The 23952-nt window shown below is 38.2% G+C and overlaps 2 protein-coding genes across 6 annotated transcripts in view; one reads left to right on the plus strand and one right to left on the minus strand.

The window, feature by feature from the left end:
• Positions 1-1323: 1323 nt before the first annotated feature.
• LOC119551327 (beta-glucuronidase) lies at positions 1324-12270 on the plus strand. Of its 5 annotated transcripts, none has more exons than XM_037860622.1 (9): positions 1324-1589; positions 9230-9633; positions 9756-10068; positions 10186-10723; positions 10784-10927; positions 10990-11074; positions 11130-11306; positions 11690-11828; positions 11894-12270. In XM_037860622.1, exons 1-9 carry the CDS (start codon positions 1586-1588, stop codon positions 12058-12060), a joined length of 1971 nt encoding a protein of 656 aa, XP_037716550.1. In that variant the 5' UTR covers positions 1324-1585; the 3' UTR covers positions 12061-12270. The 5 variants fall into 5 exon arrangements, with proteins under 5 accessions (XP_037716550.1, XP_037716549.1, XP_037716552.1 ...); XM_037860621.1 differs by lacking the exon at positions 1324-1589 and adding an exon at positions 3390-3527; XM_037860624.1 differs by lacking the exon at positions 1324-1589 and adding an exon at positions 3812-3828.
• Positions 12271-14138: 1868 nt separating this feature from the next.
• The window catches only part of LOC119551111 (5-hydroxytryptamine receptor 2A), a 64517-nt gene continuing 54703 nt past the window's right edge, over positions 14139-23952 (minus strand). The window contains exons 8-11 of the mRNA XM_037860291.1: positions 22749-22979; positions 16380-17222; positions 15685-15806; positions 14139-14354 (exon numbers count right to left, since the gene is read on the minus strand). Of these exons, the coding sequence (XP_037716219.1) occupies positions 15708-15806; positions 16380-17222; positions 22749-22979 (1173 nt within the window). The 3' untranslated portion in view covers positions 14139-14354; positions 15685-15707. The remainder of the gene's footprint in view (positions 14355-15684; positions 15807-16379; positions 17223-22748; positions 22980-23952) is intronic.

Raw genomic sequence — 23952 nt, forward strand, 5'->3', positions numbered from 1 at the left:
GTACCATTCAAACGGAATTTAAATGGTCTTTCCAGTGATGCCAACATGTACATGAAGCTAAAATTATGACTATATTGTATATGGATCACAAGCAGAGTCGATCTACCCATGTCTTTCTGTTCATATATGTAAGCCCGAGATCTCGGAAACTATAAGAATAAGAATGTTGGGCTTAAGCATGCGGAGGTTTGTTTAATCAAGGTGCAACGCCCACTCTAACGCCTATAACGCTGAACCTGTCTGTCTGTCGCCACGTTTTTAAATATTGTACAAAAGTGTAAATAAGATTTTGTTATCATTATCAAAACTCATCTTCCTACAAAAATTTATCAAATCGGACCATTTATTACAAAGTTATAGGCAAATAATTAAATAGACGCTAGGCGAATTTGTGTGGTGTGCAATCTTGGAAACAGCCGGTTTGCTGCATGCATATCTCCATCTCCCTCGCACTCCCTTAAGGTGAGTAACGTGTATCCAACGTGTATGTACCACCGACTAAAGTGTTTTCTCTTCTTTGTATTTAATTTTATCAAGTTATTATTATAATTAAGAGTTCAATGGAAGCGACTTAGATAATTTAGTTTAGTATTATAGATTAGATTATTAGATTAGTATTATAATTAAATTTTTGAATGATGAAAAATTAAGTATTTGTTTATTAAATTGGGGCGAACAATGATGTATTTTTTATTAAGGAATTATATATGTATGTTCATATGTGTGTACATTGGCGTTCAAGTTTCCGAGAATAATGTATTATTTTGCGCGACGTAGTTTTCGGAACCCATAACATTTAACGAGGGTGGTTTAAGCAGAAAAAACATAAAATATTGATTCAGATTTGATGATTTTTCAGTTTATATTAATAATTTAAATGTAATTTGAGGGACTATTTACACGTGTACCCTCTAAAAAATTCCATTTACTGTCCTTTTTATAGTTGAATGTTTTATGAATACTAATACGAAAAAATCTTTGATTTTTGGTGTGCAATCTTGGGAACAGTCGCTTTGCTTCATGCATATCTCCATCTTCTTCGCACTCCCCTTAGATAAGCAAGAGGTATCTGATAGGCGAACCATCGAATATAGCTGGATCTGTTGTTTTTATTTTGATTCTTAGAAATCTTAGTAGAGTTCATTTCTGTTATTATTTTCCTAGTAATCGTTGCGCTTTTTGAAATTACCGCCCAATGGGGACATCAAATTTGAGCAAACCGTTCTCTCATGCGCTGCTATTTGCAGCGAACCTACAGCTTATATTTAACAGTAAATTAAAAGCTTCGCAACAGTCTGAGTTTGAACTCGACTTGGCTCACAGTGCTCGTGATTTTAGTCGCATTTAAATCAGCGGTGCGCCGGTTTCGTATTGCGGTTATCATTTAGTTTGTTTATTTAATTACCGGCAGAACGCTTAAAACGATTATAAATAGCCGCGAAATGACTGCTAAGTCTTAACCAGTAGTGGTCGGGCTTTAATTACCATCGAATAGTTCCTAAGTGCACAAAACTGCCCCGGAGTTTAATTACAACCTCACAGACACATCCATCATCGTCCGGAATCCTGCACGGAATATTCGAAAATGGGTAAACTCCTTTATTTATATTTACTGTCGGTGACATTTTCACTTTCTTCGGTCGCCCATTGATTCTTTTCTTTGCTTTAGGCCTGCTTTTGTGGGCCGGGCCTTGAAAGTGAAAGCCAAACGAAAGGAAAATGGCAATAGGCGTGGGTACATTCCATCTATACCCTATTAACACTTGTAGGTGCGATATTTAGTGGGCTATCATTGTTTATAATTTAACAGTGGATAGTCATAGATTTTAGGATAATACTTTTGGCGTATTATGTTTAGTTTAAGTTACTGTATCGATTTTCATTATTTGAGCAATTCAATTTAAAATAAATGTATTTTAATCTATATTTGGTTATTTGACGAATGTAACTTGGAGTTTCAATAATATATTACACTTTCTACAGATAGTTAAATTCTTAAATTGTATCGGCTTTGGAAGTCTGTCAAGGTGATATGATTAGATATCAAGTCGCAAATATGTGTTCTTTGTTTAAAGGTCTTTACCCTCGCAGAAAAATACCCCTCCTTTCTAATACAAATTGTCTTTTTAACAAATCTAGTGATGAGGGCAAAAGTATTTATAGTGACGTTCTAATCTTCTGAGTTTATGATAACCTTTGTTTGGACCCATGGTGTGAAGCTTATTTGTTTTTGATGGGGTGTGCTCATAAAATGTACTATAGATGCATAAAAAATATCGTCCTTATTTTGTTTACATTATCTTTGGAATCCAAATCAAGCTATACTTTCTAAATATACTATGGAATATTTCATATTCGCAATTGGATTACCAGCTAACCCATCAATGTATGTCAACCTATGTATTTCTAGGGGAGTAAGAACTTCCGCATTTCGTTCCCAATCAAGACTAATTAAACTCCACTTCGAGACCAGGCCAGCAACACATAATTGAAACTTAGTCCCTTCCTCCCAGACCTCCGACTTCTCTTAGTCCGTACAGTCAAGCGTGCCTAACGTGATTAAAGCATATTGATCTTAACACAATGTTTTGCATTTTTATGAGGTTTTATATACTACGTTATCATTGAATACGAATGAGAAAATTTGGCGGTAATATGCGACGTTTTAGTTCAATAAAATTTGTCTACCGGGTGTAACTTTTTAAAATGATTTAGTCTTGTTTTTGAATGTACTTTTGTTAGATTTCTGTGGTTTATTTAAAAAGTTTAGAAGATAAGGATTGGGGATTTACAATTGTATTGTTGTATATTTAGAAAAAAAGAATCACAATCAAATTGAAAATTTCCAATCGTTATCTCCTAAATTTTTCAAAAAACACATTGCCTTGTTGTAAATTTAGAAATTAAGCAACAAGGCAATGTGTTTTTTAAACAAATTTAGAAGATAACGATTGGAAATTTCCAATTTGATTGTGATTCATTGTTTATTTACTTAGATTGTATTACAACTTGCAACAATAAATTAAAATTTAGAAGCTGGACTGTAGCTGCGGCTCGATTCGTTGACCCCGAATGACGAGTGCTTCGGATTTGGAACAAGCGGCTTGGGCATCGGCTTCGGCTGTGGCTCATCGGGGTGAGAGGTGGTCAGGGGGTGGGCTTAATTAGGGGCACATTCAGTGCAGTGGCGGTGCGTGTCTTCCTATAGCCACCCCCCCAACCCTCACCCCCAGGCCGCCTAAACCCCTTAACCCCCAACCCTTCGACCTTTGCCGCTGGCAAGTCGCAAGCGGTCGCAATTGCCTTGCCCACTAATGGCACATCCGCCATGGGCTTCCGCGGATCCGGACTCGTATTCCGAATCCGATTCCTAGTCGGATTCAGTTATCGTGCAGCGCTGAACGTAGCCGCAAGAAACCGGCTCTCTCCGGCGAACAAGTACGCGCGGATAGTTGGGATCTGAAATCTCCGGGCAGTTGACATGCATTTGAAGATCCGTCTCACGTGTCGCAAATATGAAATTTGGGGTAAGCACATCGCAGTGGCCCCACCACTTGGCCCTGCTCCGGTTCTGGATAAATGTGTGTTCCAGCGCGGATAGGCTCGGTCGGTGTGGTGCGTCTGCTGCCCTCCATTCGAGCGGTAATTCAGTGCGTAACGGTGCATCGCCCGCTGTGCCGGGCATTTTAATATCTGGAGTTTCGCTGGGGGCCTGGGGCCTGGGGCCTTAAAAGCCCCAAGCGGCGCAAGTGCAACCTCAGTTGATTTCGGTGAGCAGTAGAAGTGGGTGTCGAATCGCAGCAGGATAGTGATAGCCAATCGCCATGTGTAAGCCGAGTGTCCCCATTGGGAATCGAATAAATCATTCAAAGTGAAAAATTAACCTATAGAAGCGTTCGCCATTCAAATAATTACTTAAACAGAACAATTCAATTACCAAGGAATAAAAAGTTAAAAGAAATGCTAATTTTAAATATTATTTTATGTTATTAACTTTGTTTTTGTGCTAAACTATAACAATAAGTTAAGAAAAATCGATGGCTTACATGCATAATTTAAAGCAAAACTTAGATTGGTTATCATGTTTCACGAAAAACAACGCAACATTATTTGTGCAAGCAATATAATCATCAGTTATGTCCCCTTTCGCCATTGGATTGACTAAATCAACCAGTAGCAAAATAATAATCATTTTGGTTACATTTTTTCTCGAATTTTACTTGGTGAATTGGATCGTTAGTTTAAAATAACTTTGGAAATATCAATTTAACAGGAAGTCAATGGAGTGAATATAACAGATAAAATAAAATAATGAAAAAAATAATAATAAAACAGATAAATAATAAATAGAAATAAAAAATTTATAACATTTAAACATTTTAAGACAGTTTTTTACTAAAACCAAAACCTCGTATTGTTTGAAATATTTTTTAAAAACAAGTCAACATCAATTGTTTACTCTGAATAATAAATAATTTGATCACTCCATTCTTTCAAAATGGCACTTAACCTTTGTGAAACAGATTTTCACTTAAATCAAGTTGCATTTTTAAATAAATTTATCAGTTGAAAAATAGTCATAGTTTCTAACCATTTAGAAAGGGCATTAAAATCTAGTTTTTATCCACAACTAAGCTGATTTTAACAGGAAGTCAACGGAATGAATCAAACCAGATAAAAACAGAACGATATTTTGTTCTGAATTGAAATAAACAATGAGCACGTGTAGTTATTTACGAACCTCAGCAGTTTTAAATATTCGAATTGATTGAGGAATGGGCGGATTATCTTTACTTGCGATTGGTAAGATTACAAATCAATATCTAGAGCAAGTTAGCATGCTTGCGTTCGAAGCATGTTTATCTACGAACTGCATGTTATTTTAATATGCTAATTATCTTATGTTTCGTCAAGCAAGATCATCTATAAAGAAGACTGACTTACCAGAAATTTTTAGAGTGTGTCATAGATTTATAAACCATATAATATATACTACTGTATATGGTAGTGGTGATTTCTGAAATACAGAGGGGAAATCACAGAAGTCGCTTCAGCTCTGTCATGGAAAATATATATTGATGCACATATGAAACCCACGTTGAATGGGCGTTCTGCGATTTCTGCGTCACCCCCGATATACATATTACTGTCATAATGTTTCATAAGTTTTAATGATTGACTAATATTATTTATTTTAGAAAAACTTATTAATAGAAGGCATTACAAATAGAAACAGATAATGTTTACAGAATGTTTCATTTAATTTTTGTGAATAAGAAAATAATATATTTCTTAATACAATTCCTTTCCGTTTATGCACAGACAACAATTTTCTTTTATGTCCATTTGCTATAATTTATATCAATTTTATATTATTCATATCAAAACAACACTGTACTACAAATATCAAGTGGACATTAATAATATTATTCTGACATACTTTTGAAAAATCAGTCTCAACCGCAGTTTATGACTGTAGTATATCTGTAGAACTCTTTAAGCCTAGTACATGAATGGAGAAGTAGGCACCGAAATTAATTTTAAACAATTTTAAAACAATTTTATATTTATATAGTTACATAATATTAAATTGATATTCATTATCTTTTGTTTGTATGCAGAATAAATATTTAATATTTAATATCCAAATTCGAATTTAGTTCATATAATCATAAAATATAATATAAAGATAATCATAAAAATATAAAAATAATCTTGAAATATGAACTAAATTTTAATTTGGATATTACCGGGCTATAAACCAATCGAATCTTATCGATCTGTGACATCGACCGTTGCACTTCCGAGGAGCTTTCCTTTGAGCTTTTACGTTCTCTCCAACAGTCAGCTTTTGCGATTAGACAGCTGAGTTAGTGGGGTAAAACAAGATGCGATAAATAAACGTAGGAAGTAGTTTCCGGGCGGCCAGTGAACGTGAGAGAACGGGCCAAGTTCTCGGTGTTTTCTCGCCTGCATGCGTATTATGGGATTGTGGCGGTTTCTGAAATGTTCGTTCCGTTTATTTTTGCCTCTTGGAAAACGTGTTTAACTAGCAAAACAAAGTGCCGAACAATGCGTCCGACATTTGCATAATAATAAAACCAAAACAAAAGCCGAAACAAAAACAAAACTGAAGCGAAACATGAATAAAGACAAAAACAAAAACGAAATTTGAGCAGAGAACGATGACACACTATTGTAAATGTATCTGAATCTGAATCCGTAGTTGTAGTTGTTTTTCTGGGAGAGAGTGAAAGCTTTTCACTGAGCACCTTGAAAGCTCAGTTCTCCGGTTTCGCCCTTTTGCTTTGTGCCGCTCGTTCGCATTGTTCGCTCTTTGTTTTTCTCATTGTCCTGATCGTGTTGTTGTCGCTGTTAATACGAAATAGTAAAGATTCCAATTCCGATTTCATTTCCGTTTCCCTTTCATTCGATTCTCTTCGTTCCGTTTCGTTTCGCCCGCCGACTTTGAAAACCGGATAAAACCATTGTCCAAGTGAGTATGAATTTCGCGGACTTGCGGTACTTTCAGTTAACGAACTGTTAACATTGGAGAGCTTTTTTTATTCTGGGTAATAAAAAAGCTGATATGCGGGAACACAACATCAGAAGGCCGATAAGATATGCGTAGAATTGTTGTTTTTGGAAAAACCTATAAATGATTTTTACACTCAGTAGCTTATCTAAAATTGATTTTGTTCAATGAAGTTTTTTTAATATTCGTTGTCGGTATTTACGAATAAGAACAGAAAAGCATCAGATAAGAGTTATTTAAGATTTTTTTTTTTATTTTAAAAGGCATACGATAATTATATATATCGACTGACCTTAAAAAATGTTGCCACGCCCACTCTAACGCCCACAAACTTCAAAAAATCGTATAAATGAATCATATGATATGAACGTGAATATCTCGGAAACTATCAAAGATAGAGAATTGGGATCTCAGATTTAGATGCCGTAGCCTTGTACGCAGCGCAAGTTTGTTACGCGAATATGTCACGCCCACTCTAACGCCCACAAACCGCCCAAACCTGTGGCGCCCACAATTTTCATGCTAGATAAAAAATTTTAACTGAAATGTATTGGTCTGGTCAATACCTAACGATTGATCCAAAAAATTGCCACGCCCACTCTAACGCCCATAACGCTTTAATCTACCTACCGCCGGTAGGTGGCGCATTTCAATCTCGCTTTGCTGCTTGCATATCTCCATTTCCCTTTGGTCCCTTAAGCTGAGTAACGGGTATCTGATAGTCGAGGTACTCGACTATAGCGTTCTTCCTTTTTTTCTCCGGAGTTACGTGAGGAACTACCATACATTTTAAAGTCGGTTTATTTACCATTGCGTAAATCCCTGGTCAATAACAAATTTGTACATCGTCTTTTAAGTTTTGCAAGAAAAAGAAAATAATGAATTCAAAGGCAACAGGGAAGTTGGTCAAAGAACAGTGGGCACAGGGCAGACATCAATATTATTTTTATGACTGCGGGATGTTTAAAGCATTTCATTTATAAACTTTTGTTTATTTTTTTTTGTATTTAAAACCCGTTAGAAATTTGTATAATCTTGATCAGGATCACTAGCCATGTCCGTCTGTCCGTATGAACGCTGAGATCTCGTAAACTATGTATAAGAGCTAGAATGTTGGGAATTGACATGCAGAACAAATGTAATTACACCAGTTTACAAAATAAAATCGACAAAATGCTACACGAAGGCGAACTTGTTCGGAATGTATGTCTTTGTCTCTTTAAGTTTACCAAGTTTTTTAATATTGTCGGGCGTTAGCAACAATATTAGCTAATGGAACTATATGTTGTGTAACAAAAATCGAAAAGCGTTCTAATAACACAAAAATGTGTACAAAGTTAAATAGGCCCAAAAACAGGCTAAAAACATTTTTACAAGTACAAAAAATTGACACCATGCAACCAATTTCGAGTGGCATTTTTTAAATCAGGGAGCTCAACTTTAGCGTATAGCCAAGTTGTTACATTGAGCTAAAAAAGCGAACACCATATAAGCTTATCTTGCGCAAATAAAATTTTTCCTGAATATTATTGACTTAAAGTCGATAACCGCTACTGCCAGAAAGTTTTGTATGTGTTGGTGTAAAACCCGAGTTAGGGAGTTTATTGAGGCTCCTTCGAAAAACCCCTTCTTGACAAACTTCTGACTATCGCACATTTTCGTAATCCTTTACTTTAAAACAAGAGAGCACGCTATTGTCGATGGCGTTGACTATTAGATACCTGTTACCTAGCTGAAGGGAGTGCGACAGGGATGGAGATATGCTTAAAGAAGCTCTGCTTTTTTCACTAACACATCTAGTCAATAGCGCCACCTATCTTCTTCTTCTGTAGCGCCCCTTGGCCTACAGCGCCAACTAGCCTATAGCGCCCCTAGTGGCATGGTGGTGTATTAGTGATAACGTTTATTTGCATGTGGTGTGAAATCTCGATTGAATTGCAAAATATTGATTATTATTTGGTTATAACTTTTTAATGACTTTCCGATTTCAATCATTTTTGGCATGTAGATAGGTATTTATAATAAAAACAAACGCTCATTTAAGTTTTTACCCTGCTGAAACAAACTACTGCACAGGAAGCCCAAGAATTTACATGCGAAGTCCCAAAACTCTAGCTCTTAAAGTTTTCGAGATATCAGCGTTCATACGGACAGTTGGACAAACGGACAGACGGGCATGGCTAGATCGACTAGCCTAGTGATCCTGATCAAGAATTTATATACTTAATGGGGTTGGAAAGGCTTACTTCTATCTGTTACATACTTTCCGACATATCTAGTATACCCTTTCTACGAGTAACGGGTATAAATATATTGGTTTTGCAATACTATCTTTTATGTTTATTTTTACTATGGGCTTATCAGCCAATGACAATCAATGATACAATTCATAAACTCTGTAGGGCTAGCTTCACTCGTATTTTGCTCGTATTGCACGTATTATTCTGGCACTCTTTGACAAAAATTCACAGACAATTATTTTAGTAGCGAAAATGTCTGATCAAGTTCAATATTTCCCAATTCTCCCACTTACCACGCGCATGTCTCTGTATAATCGCGTTTTTCCGCTTATCAGGAGGTGTAAATTTGTGATAGGCAAAATTATCACACCCATTATCGGTGTGTTATGTTCAGACCGATGTTTGTATAATATCTTAATCCTCTGTGACACCCCGTGTATCTATGTATCCGCAGCTTTGTCCTTCTTCTCCCTGGTCACCGGCCTTTACGTCCTGCACTTCTCCATAGCCCTGATCTTGGTCAACAAGGAGGTGCCCCAAACGCGTGGAATGCTATATCCCAGGGAATCGGAGACGCGGGAGGTGCGATCTCTGGACGGCATCTGGAACTTTGTGAGGTCCGACCAGGCGAATCCCACGCAGGGAGTGCGGGATGAGTGGTATGCCAAAGAGCTGAGCCAGAGCAGGCCGACGATCCCGATGCCAGTGCCCGCCTCCTATAACGACATAACCACGGATAACTTGAGGGACCACGTGGGCACCGTGTGGTACGACCGGAAGTTCTTTGTGCCCCGCTCCTGGGCAAAGGACCAGAGGATCTGGCTGAGGTTCGGCAGTGTGCATTATGAGGCTTATGTGGTGGGTAAAAGTATTTGTTACACATATTTAATAAATTTTCGGAAGATGGTTCAATATTTTGGATTTTTAAATAGTTTACCTTGGTGAATCTCTAAGAAATTTACTATATATTATTATTTCAGTGGATCAATGGTCAGAAGGTAGTGAAGCACGAGATGGGTCACCTGCCCTTCGAGGCTGAGGTGACGGATCTCCTGAACTACGGGGCCGAGAACCGGATTACAGTGATGTGCGACAACGCTCTGATCCAGACGACTGTGCCGCAGGGCAGGATCACGGAAGTGCCCAACGATGGAGGGATGACCATTGTGCAGAGCTACTCCTTCGACTTCTTCAACTATGCGGGGATCCACAGGAGCGTGCATCTGTACACCACGCCACGCACTTTTATCGAGGAGGTTGAGGTCACCACAAACCTTTCGGGGGATGCCAGTGGTAAGATTTTAGTGCTCATTATCAGGGAATCCACCGAAATCTCTTGAATGGTTCTTTCTTGATTCGATTAGTAACCTCTCAAGATCTCTGTACTAATAATAACCCTCTCAATTACAGTTGGCGAGGTCTTTTATAGCGTTAGTGTGAATGGAAGCGCAGCCAACGAGGCGGATAATGTCCTGCAAATTCAGGCCAACCTGTACGACAAGGAAGGCAAATTGGTGGCCAATGCAACTTCGGACGGGAAACTGGGAGGCACGTTGCAAGTGAACCAGGTAAAACCGTGGTGGCCGTACCTAATGCATCCGGAACCCGGTTACCTGTACGAGCTGGAGATCAAACTGCTGGCGACCAACGAGGAGCTCCTGGATGTCTATCGGCTCAAAGTGGGCATACGCACTTTGAGTTGGAACAAAAAGCAGTTCCTAATCAACGGCAAGCCCGTTTATTTCCGTGGATTTGGGCGACACGAAGATGCGGATATCAGGGGCAAAGGTCTAGATAATGCCGTGATGGTTCGGGATTTCAACCTGCTTAAATGGATTGGAGCGAATGCGTACCGCACCTCCCATTATCCCTATTCCGAGGAGTCCATGCAATTTGCGGATGAGCACGGAATCATGATCATCGACGAGTGTCCCAGTGTGGATACAGAGTTGAGTCATTCCCACTCCTCGGAGGAATTCTTACTGAAGCTGTTGTTCTCGTTTTTTAGAAACTTCAGCCAGGAGCTGCTGGGCAAGCATAAATCGTCGCTGGAACAGCTCATCCATAGGGATCGCAATCATCCGAGTGTAGTGATGTGGTCCATTGCCAATGAACCCCGAACTGGCAGCATGAGTGCGGACTCGTACTTCGAGTGGGTATCCTTGAACTAGGTATTGATCTTCCAGTGACTTATGTGGTACTAAATCATTCTAGATTGGTGGCCAATTTCACACGCTCGTTGGATAGTTCCCGACCCATTACGGCTGCCATTGCTGTCCCCCACACCCAGGACAAGGCGGTATGTTAACCACAACATCATTACGGATCCTTTCTTATATAGTTTTCCTTCTCAGGGACGCTCTTTGGACATTATCAGCTTCAATCGCTACAATGCCTGGTATTCAAACACCGGCCGCCTGGATATGGTTACCCAGAACGTGATCGATGAGGCCACCGCCTGGAACAAACAATATAACAAACCCATTATCATGTCTGAGTATGGAGCGGATACCCTGGAGGGTTTGCATATGGTAAGTTATCATGGAAGTGGATTAATTTAATCTGAAAATGGGTATCTACAGAATGTTACTTGGGAGAATTTTTATTAAAAATATTTCAATTATAAATCTTGTGAATGTAAAATATATTAACCCTTAACAATGCAATTTCAGGTTTAATAGTTACACAAAGATACACAGATAAAGAAAATCAAAGAAATTGGTCTAATAAGCTCTGATCTTTCTTCAAGATTATAATTAACAAGATACCATCATAATATTATTTAGCATAAAATGTCACATTAGAAGATTTAAAAACATATATAAATATTAACTATTATTATTAGATTGTTTAATGAATATATTATTTCAAAAAATTTAGGTAATCTATAAATGCTATCTTATTGTTCTTTTAGCAACCAGCTTACGTGTGGTCGGAGGAATTCCAGACAGAGGTGTTTTCCCGTCATTTCAAGGCCTTTGACGAGCTGCGCAAGAAAGGATGGTTTATTGGCGAGTTTGTGTGGAACTTTGCCGACTTCAAGACAGCTCAAAGTGAGTCATTTTTAATCTGATAGTCTTTTTAATTATTCAATTTATAAAAATATTTTTAAATTCAGGCTATACCCGCGTGGGCGGCAATAAAAAGGGCGTATTCACCCGCGCCCGTCAACCCAAAGCGGCTGCCCATCTCCTCCGGAAGAGATACTTTGCCTTGGGCAGGGACTTGGACCAATGCAACTTCCCGGACGATCTCTTCACCTACATCGCCGACTTGATATCCTAATGGATAGAGATTACCATCCCCAGTAGTTGGCCGCTGTAAATAAGCTTGTTAGCCAAGGAAAATAGTATCCTTGGATACTGCCATCAGCATTTTTCCCTAATTTCCATTCCGCTGCATTGCCCTGTACAATATTTTATGAATAGCTCCAAATGATTGTATTTTTGTATGTATTTGTAAGCGTAAGATAATAAATGAAAGTGCATTATTTAATTTTATGGCCGTATATTTACTTAAGAAATTGCTAGCTGCCTGGATTTATTCTGCTTTATAATTATTATGCAAGCAGAAAATGTTTAATATTTCCTATTCAAAAGATAAGCTTTCTGTTTCTTATAACACAGTAGTACTGTGAGAGTAATTATAGCGCTTACAATTTATTTCAGCACTGTATAATACTCGTAGAATTCTGGTTGATTTTCGAATAAATATGTTTGGCGCCCAACTATCGATAGGTAACGATAAAATGTTGACAGACGGCTATCGATTGTAAAGCTTAGCATACAATTTGAGCTGGCAACGCCGTAGAATAAGCCGCGCTTTTCAAATTTGGAATAAATGTAGCTTTTAAACAAGTTAATTACGAAATTCCCTGAAGATAACGAATTGTTTATAGTTTAGAAAATCAATACACCCTTACTCAAATGCACTCCAAGCTTTGTTTATTTTATCAATTGTTCTTAACTTGTTTAAAACTATAAAGGTCTTTGATCAAATCACTTGTAAAAAATTATAGTCGAAAGTTAAGTCAAAAATCTGGCTCCAACCTGGCCTTACACCTTTTTTCTACAAGTTAAGTAAGCAAAAATCATTACATTCTCAAAATTTCAAAAAAACAGCTTAAATAAATGTATTTTAATTTTTTACTAATCGATCCCATAGAGTTAGAAATAAAACACGGCCCCTTCTTTCTTGCATGAAAGTTGAATTTTTATTTAAATTGCAGCCAATGAATTTTATAGTAATCTCGTTAGTTTAACTTATGCTGTTTGCTTAGCGAAAATCCCCAAAATTCGACCCGCATACCCGGCAATAATTCTTTTAAAAATGCGCGCCAATTTGTATGAACCGAAAGGAAAAAATTAAGTTGCAACAAATAAGAGCAATCGCCTTTGGCAAATTTTAGATAGTAAATTGTGTGGGTGTCTATTCGAATTATTGCCAAGTATGGCGTCAATGAGATATGCTTTATTACTATTGGTATTTTGTATTTAAAGATAGACAGATCTGCAAACACTTAGTAACTAGGTAATGATGTCGGCTTAAAGTTTTCGTAGAGTTTTGATTTTGGTTTTCGAATAGTTCGCTTGGTAGTTTAATGAAGGTAAAAGATCGTGATATTCGCCGATACGCTTCGCTTAATCCTAACTATTATGCATCATTATGCAATGTATTTTCTTACGTGTTGGTTTGGTTTAGCTAATTACGTTTTACCCATTTTTCCCGAAAGTAGTTTGCTCTTCAAATATTACACGTCATTCGAACTGTTTGCTTATAAGATACGTAATATGCCAGCTTATTCAAAGAAATCCTCGACACATAATTACCGATCTAACACATACGTAATAATACAACAGTTTTATAAGTAATTTACCTAGGTGTGGCTTTAACAATACGTTTAAATTTAATTTAAACTGGCTTCCACCGGTTCGATAAGTTGTAGATCCTATATCAATATTACAGATTAGTACGATGCTCAACAAATGTACGTAAGTCTAAAATGCGTACTCGATCGCTGATCAATGCGCTTATTAAATGTCTCTAGCTGGGCTATACATAATCGAGTACTCGCTTCAGTTATAACGATTCCAATGCCTTGGTTCCCAATTCCCGATCCTAAGTCAACGTCCCTTCCTCGAAGCAGAGTGGAGAGATGGAGTCTAACACCTAACAAGTTATGAGTTATACAATTCACGTTAAGTTGGAAAACACATAAAAATTGGTAGTAGATTGCTCTATATGTCAGTTATGCGGTAGTGGCTTAGGTCTAGTTATTTTGATTAGATACTTGTGTGTTTCCTTGGTGGCATCTCTTCACAAATCAACTTCTTGCTTCTAAAAACAGTCTCCACTTGGCTCTATAAATTTAGCTATTACTAACAGAATATATTTGCATAGGTGTTAACATCAATTCAATCCGCTATTTACACACTTAATGACTAATGGTTATGCGACTGCTCCGTGATCCTTCGTCCTTTATCCTTTTATCGTCCTTTGGTATACAAGATGCGTAAATCCTCGCTGGTTATAGCCGAAGAGGTTAGATCAACATCCGCTTGTCGGTTTAGCAGAAGCGTCTGCAAAAGTAGTGCAATTCATTAGTAAAGTGTGAATCGCTGCAAGGGGCTAAAAACTTTCTGCATTCACGGAAAAGTTCATCGAAATGGCGGGGCGCCAAACTATGCAGCATTTCTGCAAATTAATGTTACTTAATTTAACTTTCATGTTGCCTTTGGAAATGAAAATGAATGAATGGCAAAGATTTAACTGCTGCCACACGCAGATGGCTTTTCCTTCAGCAATGCAAATGGTAACTATTCAAAACTTGTGCGCTTTTCTTTGTAGATAAAATCCCATTTCCCGATTGGGACTTGGCTTAGGGTTTTCTGTGGAGTGGGGTGGGGTGTTGGCTGTTGGGAACTGGGTAATGTGGCATAAATCTAATGCATTGACCAACATCGTTGCGTGCAGATGACAGGTCCGATAAAGGTCTGATAAAAGTTTCGCTGTTGGCCCAAAGTTCTTCTCCCATTTGAGGCCCAAACAATGGTTTCAATTCCTGTCAGGGATCGCAGAACCACCACGAAACTCCTCCAGAAGCTGCAGCCGTGACCCCTTCACTCAACTCGAGCAATATCAATTTTGGGTCAGGTTTCGGGCATTGGAAATTGAAACTTGCCAGCGAGAGACAATAACATAAAAATGCAATTGCGTGAGCGTTGAGTCGATTCAAAAGGTTTCCAATGGCCGCCGGCCAAATTGACTAACACAATAACCATAACTGGTGTACACTGTGAAAAATTGCTCTTGTTATATAACAATATAAATATTTTTTTTAGATATTGGGATCACTTATTGCAGTGGTCGGATGTATGGACGGATTTAATTGGATTCGCTGTTAAGTATTGAAAATTCTGATGATGACATCACAATAGGAATGCGCAATGCCCCAGAGATTACATATTTCTTGGAAAACTTTTCCTTATTCGTAAAAACACTTTGAGAGCTTATTTCTTGGAAAAAATAATACATATACATCAACACAGAAGTCATAACCGAATTTTCTTCCCTGTTTGGCATTATCAAAAAATAAAGTTTGTGGGGAAAAGTCTAAGGTAATTTGCTAATTCTGAGTTTAATCATTACATCATCTCTAGAGCTTACAAATATCTTGGGAAACTTTTCTTTTCGTAAAAACACTATGATAGTTTATTTCTTGGAAAAAATCATACAAATAAATAAACATAGAAGTCTTCACAATATTTTCTTTTCTATTTGCCCTTAACAAAAATTAAGTTTGTAGGGAAAAGTACAAGGTAATTCAATAAGTTAGTATAAAAACCCTGTGATATGCTTTTCTTTGAGTGTACCCATATTGCTGGGTATTGGTTTCATCTAGAACCTCACCTTCGCCTCTTCGCATGCACTATCTAGAGCTTCCCGCTGCGGTAGTGGACTGGTCGGTGGCCGCCGAAGAGGATGCGCTTGAAGGCCTGACGGAACTCCGGGCTGAAGATGGTGTAGATGACCTGCAAGAGAGAACATTCAACAATGAAAGGGAAAGTGGGATGCAGTTCTACGAAAAGAAGTCCTATAAGGGCAGGACAATTTAATCGACAATAAAAGACAGCCATACATATAGAAGTGCTATACTTATAAGACAATTAAACTGACTGAAGGAAATTAGAGATGTTCCTATATATTACTTTTCATAGTATGGAACTTATTAACTCATTCAGAAGAATATCAAACTCTATACCTTATGTCTTTTAATGTTTACATTAATGTAAAAAAAAAAACGGATTGTGAAATTTAAATGATTTCGTTTTAAAAATATTCTTAATCAAGCTTTTCTGATATTGTTCATCCAAGTTTAATTTGGATAGTTTAAGAATCTGTAATCCTAGTTTCAAATTTGGTATAGTGTGATGTACGTAAGTATTTGGTTAGCTTACTGTTAAATATCTAATGCATTTAATTTAATTTGCATGTTCAATATCTTTCCTTAAACCTTTTGAAATTTCCATAAATATGTATGCCAAGTTTTGCCAACCTCCTGCTGGATTTTTCTTAGCCACTTGGGCATTCAGTATTCCACTTACCGGATTGAGGGTGGAGTTGAAGTAGCCCAGCCAGAGGAAGAGCGAGGCCACGCTGTCGCTGATCTGGCAGGCGGCGCAGAGGGGCATGGTCAGGGCCATGACGAAGAAGGGCAGCCAGCAGACGACGAAGGCGCCGGTGATGATGGCCAGCGTCTTGGCCGCCTTGCGCTCTCTCTTGGCCTCCAGCGTCTCCTTCCGCTTGTTCACCTTTTGCATGGGATTGGCGATGCTCGAGAGCTGCGACTGCTGCTGCAAGGGGGGCGGCTGCTGCCGGGGGCGTGGCTCGGGGGTGGAGGGGGAGTCGGTGGCGGTGCCGCAAAGCGGATGCGACTGGTTGCAGCTCGTCAGCATGCTGGTTTTGGCCGTCATCGGTCCGGCGGCAGCGGCGATTCCCTGGGAAGTCGGTGTTTGTGGCGATAGCGCCGATATCGACGTAATTGTGGTGGCATTCGACGTGCTGGCCCCGCCACCGCCTCCGCCGGATTTCGTTGATTTCTGCAGCTGCTGCACTTGTTCGAGCTGCTGCTGCAACTGCGGATCCTCCAGGACCTCCACCCCGTTGGCCTTGCACTGGTCCTCGGCCACGGCCGCCGGCGTTGCTGATGTTGCGGTTGCGGGCTGTGGGCCATCCTGCTGCTCCTGGTCGCCGTGCTCCTCTGGGTCCCCATGCTCCTCCTGCTGCTCCTCCCGTTCTGGTCTGGCCATCTGCCCATCCTCCCCCTTGCCCGATGTGGCCGCCCCGTTGATGGCGGACGAGGACTTGGCGGTGGACTTGCCCTGCTGCTTGGCCAGCGCAACCAGGTGGGACACGGTGGCTATCTGGCTGCCAGAGGTGCTGGGTGCCTGTAATGGAAGAGGGGTCACTGGAGTTAGTTTGAGTGTTAGCTAATTAAATTTAGATTTTAGTTAGATACTTCATTGGGAAGGATAGTACTTAGCACATCCAATGTAATTTTTTCAGATTTAAGAATTATTTGTAATATACACTGTGTTTTATGAATACAAGATTATATATTTAATATTCAAATAATTAAGATCAAAATATGTAATTCTTGTCTATCTTGTCATTGAAATCATTAGTTATATGAAAATGTATTTTTTGCTAAATAAGAAAAAAATAAGAATACTAATATTAAAAAAAATTTTAAGTTAACTTTTTATAGACAAATATGTTATAATGAAATCAAAAAAAAAAATCGAAATCAAATTTGTTTATGTAAATTATGATGTTATTACTATGGAACTACCAGCTGTGGTTCTATTAGAACTTAGTATTTTTGCCAATTTGGAGATCCCAATTTAGATAATCATAGTTATATACACGCAGTACATAAACTTCAACGATTTTCGATCCGCGCATTGAAGTTTCGTGCGCTAAATTAGCATTTTAAATCAGTGCCCGCATTGCATTCATAAATTTATTTACTGCTCATCAAATTTCATGGCGCTGGGGCCATAAATTTCGGTAAATGAATAAAATCAGAGGGTAAATATTTACTTTCGTTAAGCTCGTTGCCCATTTTGGGCCAAAGGCCCCTCCCCTTTTTTATCAGACCCCAGCCACTCGAAAGGGCTGCTAGGCAATTTGCCGGATGTAACGTACATATTTGAGGAGCCGGTCCTGCTAACGGCTTGTCTAGCACTAAAATTCCCATAATCACCTGTAATTTGAGGCCGGCCGTAGGTGTGCGTCGGGCGGAAGTGGCCGCAAAGTGCTAAAATGAACTTTACGTGTGATAAATTGTGTCTACTTCGCAGCTGGCACCCTTGCTGACGATAACGATAATATTTAGGGATGTGAGAGCGATATTGAATATCGCGATAGTTTCGATTACTGTGTGTCTTTATCAATGGTTTTTAAAACCATTTCAAGACGAACAATTTTTGCGAATTTCAACAGATTGGTATATCTCATATATTTTTATATATATAAAAATTTTCTAATTACAGTCCAGTCTTTATACATTAAAACTGTAAGTAACTGGTAGTGGTACGTGGTAAGTACGAAAATAGTTAAAGTTTTGGTACGGGATTCCTATAAAAACTTTTGAAAAAATTAAGTAAAGGATCTTTTCGTCCATCTCGATTGCTTTCGAAAATAAGCCAGGTCTTATTAATGTCCTGACCAAATGAATTTTATGACTGTGATGCTGCCATCAATTATGAAACATATTGTAGTGAGTATGTAGTTTGTGTGCTGGGGAAGACATTCAAATTCAAGAAAGTATGAACTGCTGTCCCGGGAACAATGGATGTATTGGACAAAATGCTGGACATAAGCTTAGTTCACATCAAATTCAATGGCCATTGGCCAATTGTGTGTAAACACAAAGCAACAATATGGAATCCTTGGCACATATGTGTGTATATTAGGGTGGTCTTCCTTTTACTAAAATTAACACACTTAGTTCTTGCAGGTACTCGATTTATTGGAAAAACCAACTACCCGTAAAATCAGATGCTTACATTTTTCTATAAAATGTAAAGGTGTGAAAACATTAAATATTTAACAATTAATGCTGTCATTGCAAGTTTGTTTTTAATATTTGACGATAGCCGTTAGAAAGGGATTAAAATAACAGAAAATTTGATAATCGTTGCACGTGCATTAAGGTCCACCCTAATTTGCAACTGTGTGGTGACATTGTCATGGGCATTGTAATTGTGTGTTCGATCTGCTCCTTCCTGCAGCATTTTTAATATGGTGCAAGGCAAAGGAAAAATCAAATCAAAGCCCGAACAAATCAAAGCGAAGCCAAGTCAAATCAGCAACAAAGCTTCCAATTGCCAAAGCAAAGAGCGTAGTTTAATTTACAGATACCGAACAATGGTGAACAATGGGAAACATGGGCGAAATGAGAGGGCGGGGAAGCACATTGGAGCACAGAGGACTTTGCAATTTTGCACCTGCAGTGAAGGACACCCATTGAAGAGGAAAAAAAGTTTAGTTTTCACCATTCACTCGACCAGCTTCCGTAATTATGCAGCTGGAAACGTAAGTATTCACAGATATTTTATTTTCATTTCTGTTGGTTTTTTCTTATTTTTTTGCAGACTTCTGTGCATTCTTTTTGGTCATATTTAAGGCACACACAACTATAATAAATTTATATATTTGCTTTGGGCCATGCGTGCAAAAGTGTGTTTGTTTATTTATTTGACCGTCCACTTATTTGCCCAACAGGAAGGAGACCGAACGAGAGGTGTGTGGAAGCCATTCCCAAGTAAATATTTAATCTCAGGTCCAGGATGGGGCGAGTGGAGATGAAAAGAGGAGTTATGTTGGCCAAGCGAATGGAAACGAAAGCTGTTAGCCATAAGCCATCAACATATTTTCCTCAATTACTCAAGCGTATTGAGTGCCTTGTTAGGCGGCCCAGAATCAGAATGGGAATCGCAATCGAAATCCACGGGTCAAGGAGTCAAAGGCCCCCAAAGGCCAACCTCCATTTCCCTCGCTCCAATTGACTATTGGCTCCTGTTGCTATTTTGTTCTCATACCCTTCATTGGGCACTAGCACCTTAGCCAGAGGTTTGCAAACAAATTAAGAGTAAATAAAATTGATTTACTTATGACCTTTAATAAAAATTGGAAGGAAGGCTTAAAAGCACTTTTTTTTTTGGTAAAATTTTAACTGAACCTAATATTTTTACCTACTAAATTATTAGGCTTATGATTACTTTCAAAAACGTGTAATTGTAAAACAAAAAACCAAAATTCATATTAGCAAAATATGTATTTAATGCCACATTTAAAATTGAGTCGGTTTATTTAAAATATTTACAAGACTTGAGTTAGAAAATGGCTTTGAAAAAATGTACAAATTTTAAGGGTGACAAAAAAAATTACAATACACAAAGAAATTTTATGGTTAAAACTTACCAATTCGGAAAGTTTAGAACTATTAAAAGTAGTGACGTGTATTTTATTGATGCTTTGGTTAATATTTATTAGTAAAGTTACCATAAAGTGGTAAGTTGTGTGTATTTTCTGGTTGAGAGAGAGCCTATTTCGTTGGACAAATTGATAATTCGATGGTTTGGGACCATTTAACTGTTATATTGGACTATTTAACCTGTAAGTTTCTTGTGTGAACGGTTTTAAAAAGACTAGTATACTGTCTTTACAGCAAAATACTTTGGATCCCAAGTCCACTGGATTCAGGCGATATCCCTTTTACTGCATACTTTTAGACACCTTTTTGAGGGATGTTAGAACTTCCTTTCCAGAAAGAGTATTTCTAATTTCGACCTCTGCAGATGTTTATTCCCATCTTATTTTCATTTGAATCTGCCTTTCTCGCTTTCTGCTCTTTTGTCTCTGTCCCGCTTTTTGCATGCCAAGGAGAAGGAGGGGCGTATCCTTGTCACAGCTTATATTTGACTTTGCTATTACTTAACCGGCACGAACCTGGCGATTTCATCCCAAACCCCTGACCCCGCCCCCTGACCTTTGGCCAGTCGCCTTGACTTCGCCACCTCGTTTCGACCAGTGCAAAGGTATTGGCCCGGCTTGTAGCAATGCAAACAAAACGTTCAGGCAATTTATTTCGGCTCTGCTCTTTTATGGCTTGCTTTCGCCCCTTCGCTTTAATGCGTGTTATTATTGAATGTGTGGCCCCGCTTGGATTATTTTTCAGCCATAAAAGCGCTGGCCGAAAATTGAAGTACATAAAATGCGGCTAAATACAAATTTGGGTTCGGGCCATCTGCCTCTTTCTTGGGGATTTCTCCCGTATAAACCGAAAGCTTTGCCTGCATTTTATCGCTGACATTTTGGTCGAGTGGCGGATAATTTGCCTGGATTGCTTGGGCTTATACTTCGGAGTGGTAGAGGGTTTCTTATCCCAGCACTCAGGGCAACAGCTCCATTTGCAATTATCAAATTGCCATAAATTGTCTAATTGGAAAAGCATTTGGAAATTTATTCGAAACGTTTAAAAATGTTTAGGAAATAATTAAACTTTATGAATCTTTAATTTGGATTACGTTATAAAAAATAAATTTTAATACAATATTATTTTTAATAGAGGGTACTCATAATGAAAAACTCAACTAACATTTGTACCAAAGGGTAAGGATAATTTGTACAATGTTTTGTCCTGTGTAGAACATGTAAGAAATCGTTATTTTATTATAGAAAACCTTAGACACTTTTTATTTTTTTCTCACAAAAGGTTTACTCAAAAATGTAAAGGGGAAGGACCAAACCTGGGTCTAGAAATATATATAATTCATCCGTTCCCCAACAAATATGTCTCAGGGAGACAAGGAACAGGATAATCGCACCCCGCATCCCTCGGATCATTATCAGGAAATGTTTCCCAAGGAATTCTCAAGTGCATATTGCTGCGACGACAGCTGGGCTAATGAGACATTAGCCGACTGAAAAAAGGTTGGGGACGGCAGCCCAAGATGGAAAAGCCCCGTGAAAAGGTAGCCAAGAGGAAAAATCATTTCCAGCCCCCAAAGGTAAAAGACGGCTGGGCAGAGGGCACACCGTACTTGGAGTCGCATAATAAAGCGGGAAATGAGCTGAGTTCTGGTGGGTTTATTTTTGGTCAGCCTATGTCCCGGGCTATCTGTGTGCCTTTCATTATAGTGTGCGTGTGCATTCGGGGCCCAGGAAGCAAGGCCCAGATCGTTGGGCACATGTCAGGCGTTATGAAATTTGGCTTTAAACCCAAATATGCGCATTGCTTTCTCTGGCTCACTTGGAAAAAATGTAGAGCTGCTCGTCGCAAAAAAAATGTTTCTGTAAATTAAAACAGGAATTTTTGCTTAAATTGCTGCAAAGAAAAATGCACACTATTTCTTTTTGTAATGCAGAGACATCTATAAAAATGTTGAAGTAATTCAGAAAGTACACTGATCAAGAAACGCAGTAAATACAAAGATTTGAAATATATTGATAATGATAATATATATTAATAACACCAGTACTAAATGAAAATCAACTATTATAAATATCAATAATTGATTTTCATTTAGTACTGGTTTTATTAGTTTAAAATATTAATTATGGCTAATTTATGTACCTATAGGTAGAGAAAAATCATATATGATTTGAAAAAAAAGAGGTGTTTAAATGAACATGAATAACATGATATTTAATATTTAATAGCTTGATTGTCAAGTTAAATTGTATTTGTATTTATTCAAGGTTTAAATATGCAGGTACTTATTTTTACTGTTCATTTTTGTTATCGCATAACATAAATGCAATACAGGTGTTTTTGAAATATATTTTATTTTTAATATCAAACCATTGCTATAAAAGGTTTTCTAAGACGGAAGCAAAATATACTTACTAAAGTACATATAATGACTTCCTAATTTTGCTTTCGAGTGTTTGTACTGTGCACTTACCTCGACGCCGGCCCGACTTTTGCTGTCCACATTCGAGCTGCTGAACTCGGTGTCCTCGACGGTGTTGACCGTGTTCGTCGAGTTGCCATCGACGAGGCCCAGGGCCCTGCCCCCGGATCCGGGTCCCGAGACGCCCCCGGCACTTCCGCCCTTGGTCTTGGCCGTGGAGAATCGGCCGAGCCGTAGACGCAGTCGATTAAGCTTCGTATCTGCTGCCCCACCTCCGTCCGGCTGAAAGAATAGAGATAGATTGGGTGGTGAGTGGAGGTCCTCTGGTTGCGTCTGCATTGATTTTTTGCCTTTGACCCGTGTGCATGACTTCAAATTAAATTCATACTTCTTCGCACAGCATTAAAATGAATAACAAAAGAGCGGCGTCAAATTTACATTTTCGGCTTTTTGTGCCTCACGCTTCAATAAACCGCAATTTGTACGCATATCCAAAAAAGTTCCTGGCCGAGCCGAAAGATCCGATCCGATCCCCTTTTTTTTGGCTTTTGCTCTCCTGTTACCATATGCATATGTAAGTGGGTTGCGTCCCGTAAATAAATTGTGTGTATTTGTTACATTCGCCCAAGAACATCTCCCAAAGTGCCCACTTCGCAGCTCAAAATAAATTTCACGTTTGACTGCTCCCAGCGCTTGACCTCTTTGATTTTTTCCCGGCCGCGTATCCTTTTTTTGCATTGGTAGTGTATTCAGTTCGCAGGGACAATGAACTTCGACTTAGAGAGGGCTCAGTTTTTAGGAAAAATTAGATTAGCACTATTTTTGGGTTCGCATTAATTGGGATGTTTGATGGGAGAAACTTTAAAAATAAGCACTCCAGAATTATTTTATATTATGAAATAATATTTTTTGGTGCTATTACTATATTTGTAGCTACCTATATTTGATTTATTTCTATTTTATCAAGATGTCTAAGCAAGAACCACTTATTTATTAATTTTGAAAAGTAGGAAGACCTTAAATATCATTTTTAAAATTGGTTAATTTAATTAAAATATTACGATAGAACGTTGAAAGCAAGAACATTAATATATACGAACATTAATATATAATTTATATATAACTGTATCTAGAATTAAAACATATGGTGATAAAAATAATTAAAATCAAAATAAAGATTCTAAATATTTTAAATTTTCCTATTTGACAAAAACTTAGAAAACCTATAGAATTAAAAAAAAAAGCTAACTGCATC

Source organism: Drosophila subpulchrella, chromosome 2R, assembly GCF_014743375.2.
Source record: "Drosophila subpulchrella strain 33 F10 #4 breed RU33 chromosome 2R, RU_Dsub_v1.1 Primary Assembly, whole genome shotgun sequence".
Lineage (NCBI taxonomy): Eukaryota > Metazoa > Arthropoda > Insecta > Diptera > Drosophilidae > Drosophila > Drosophila subpulchrella.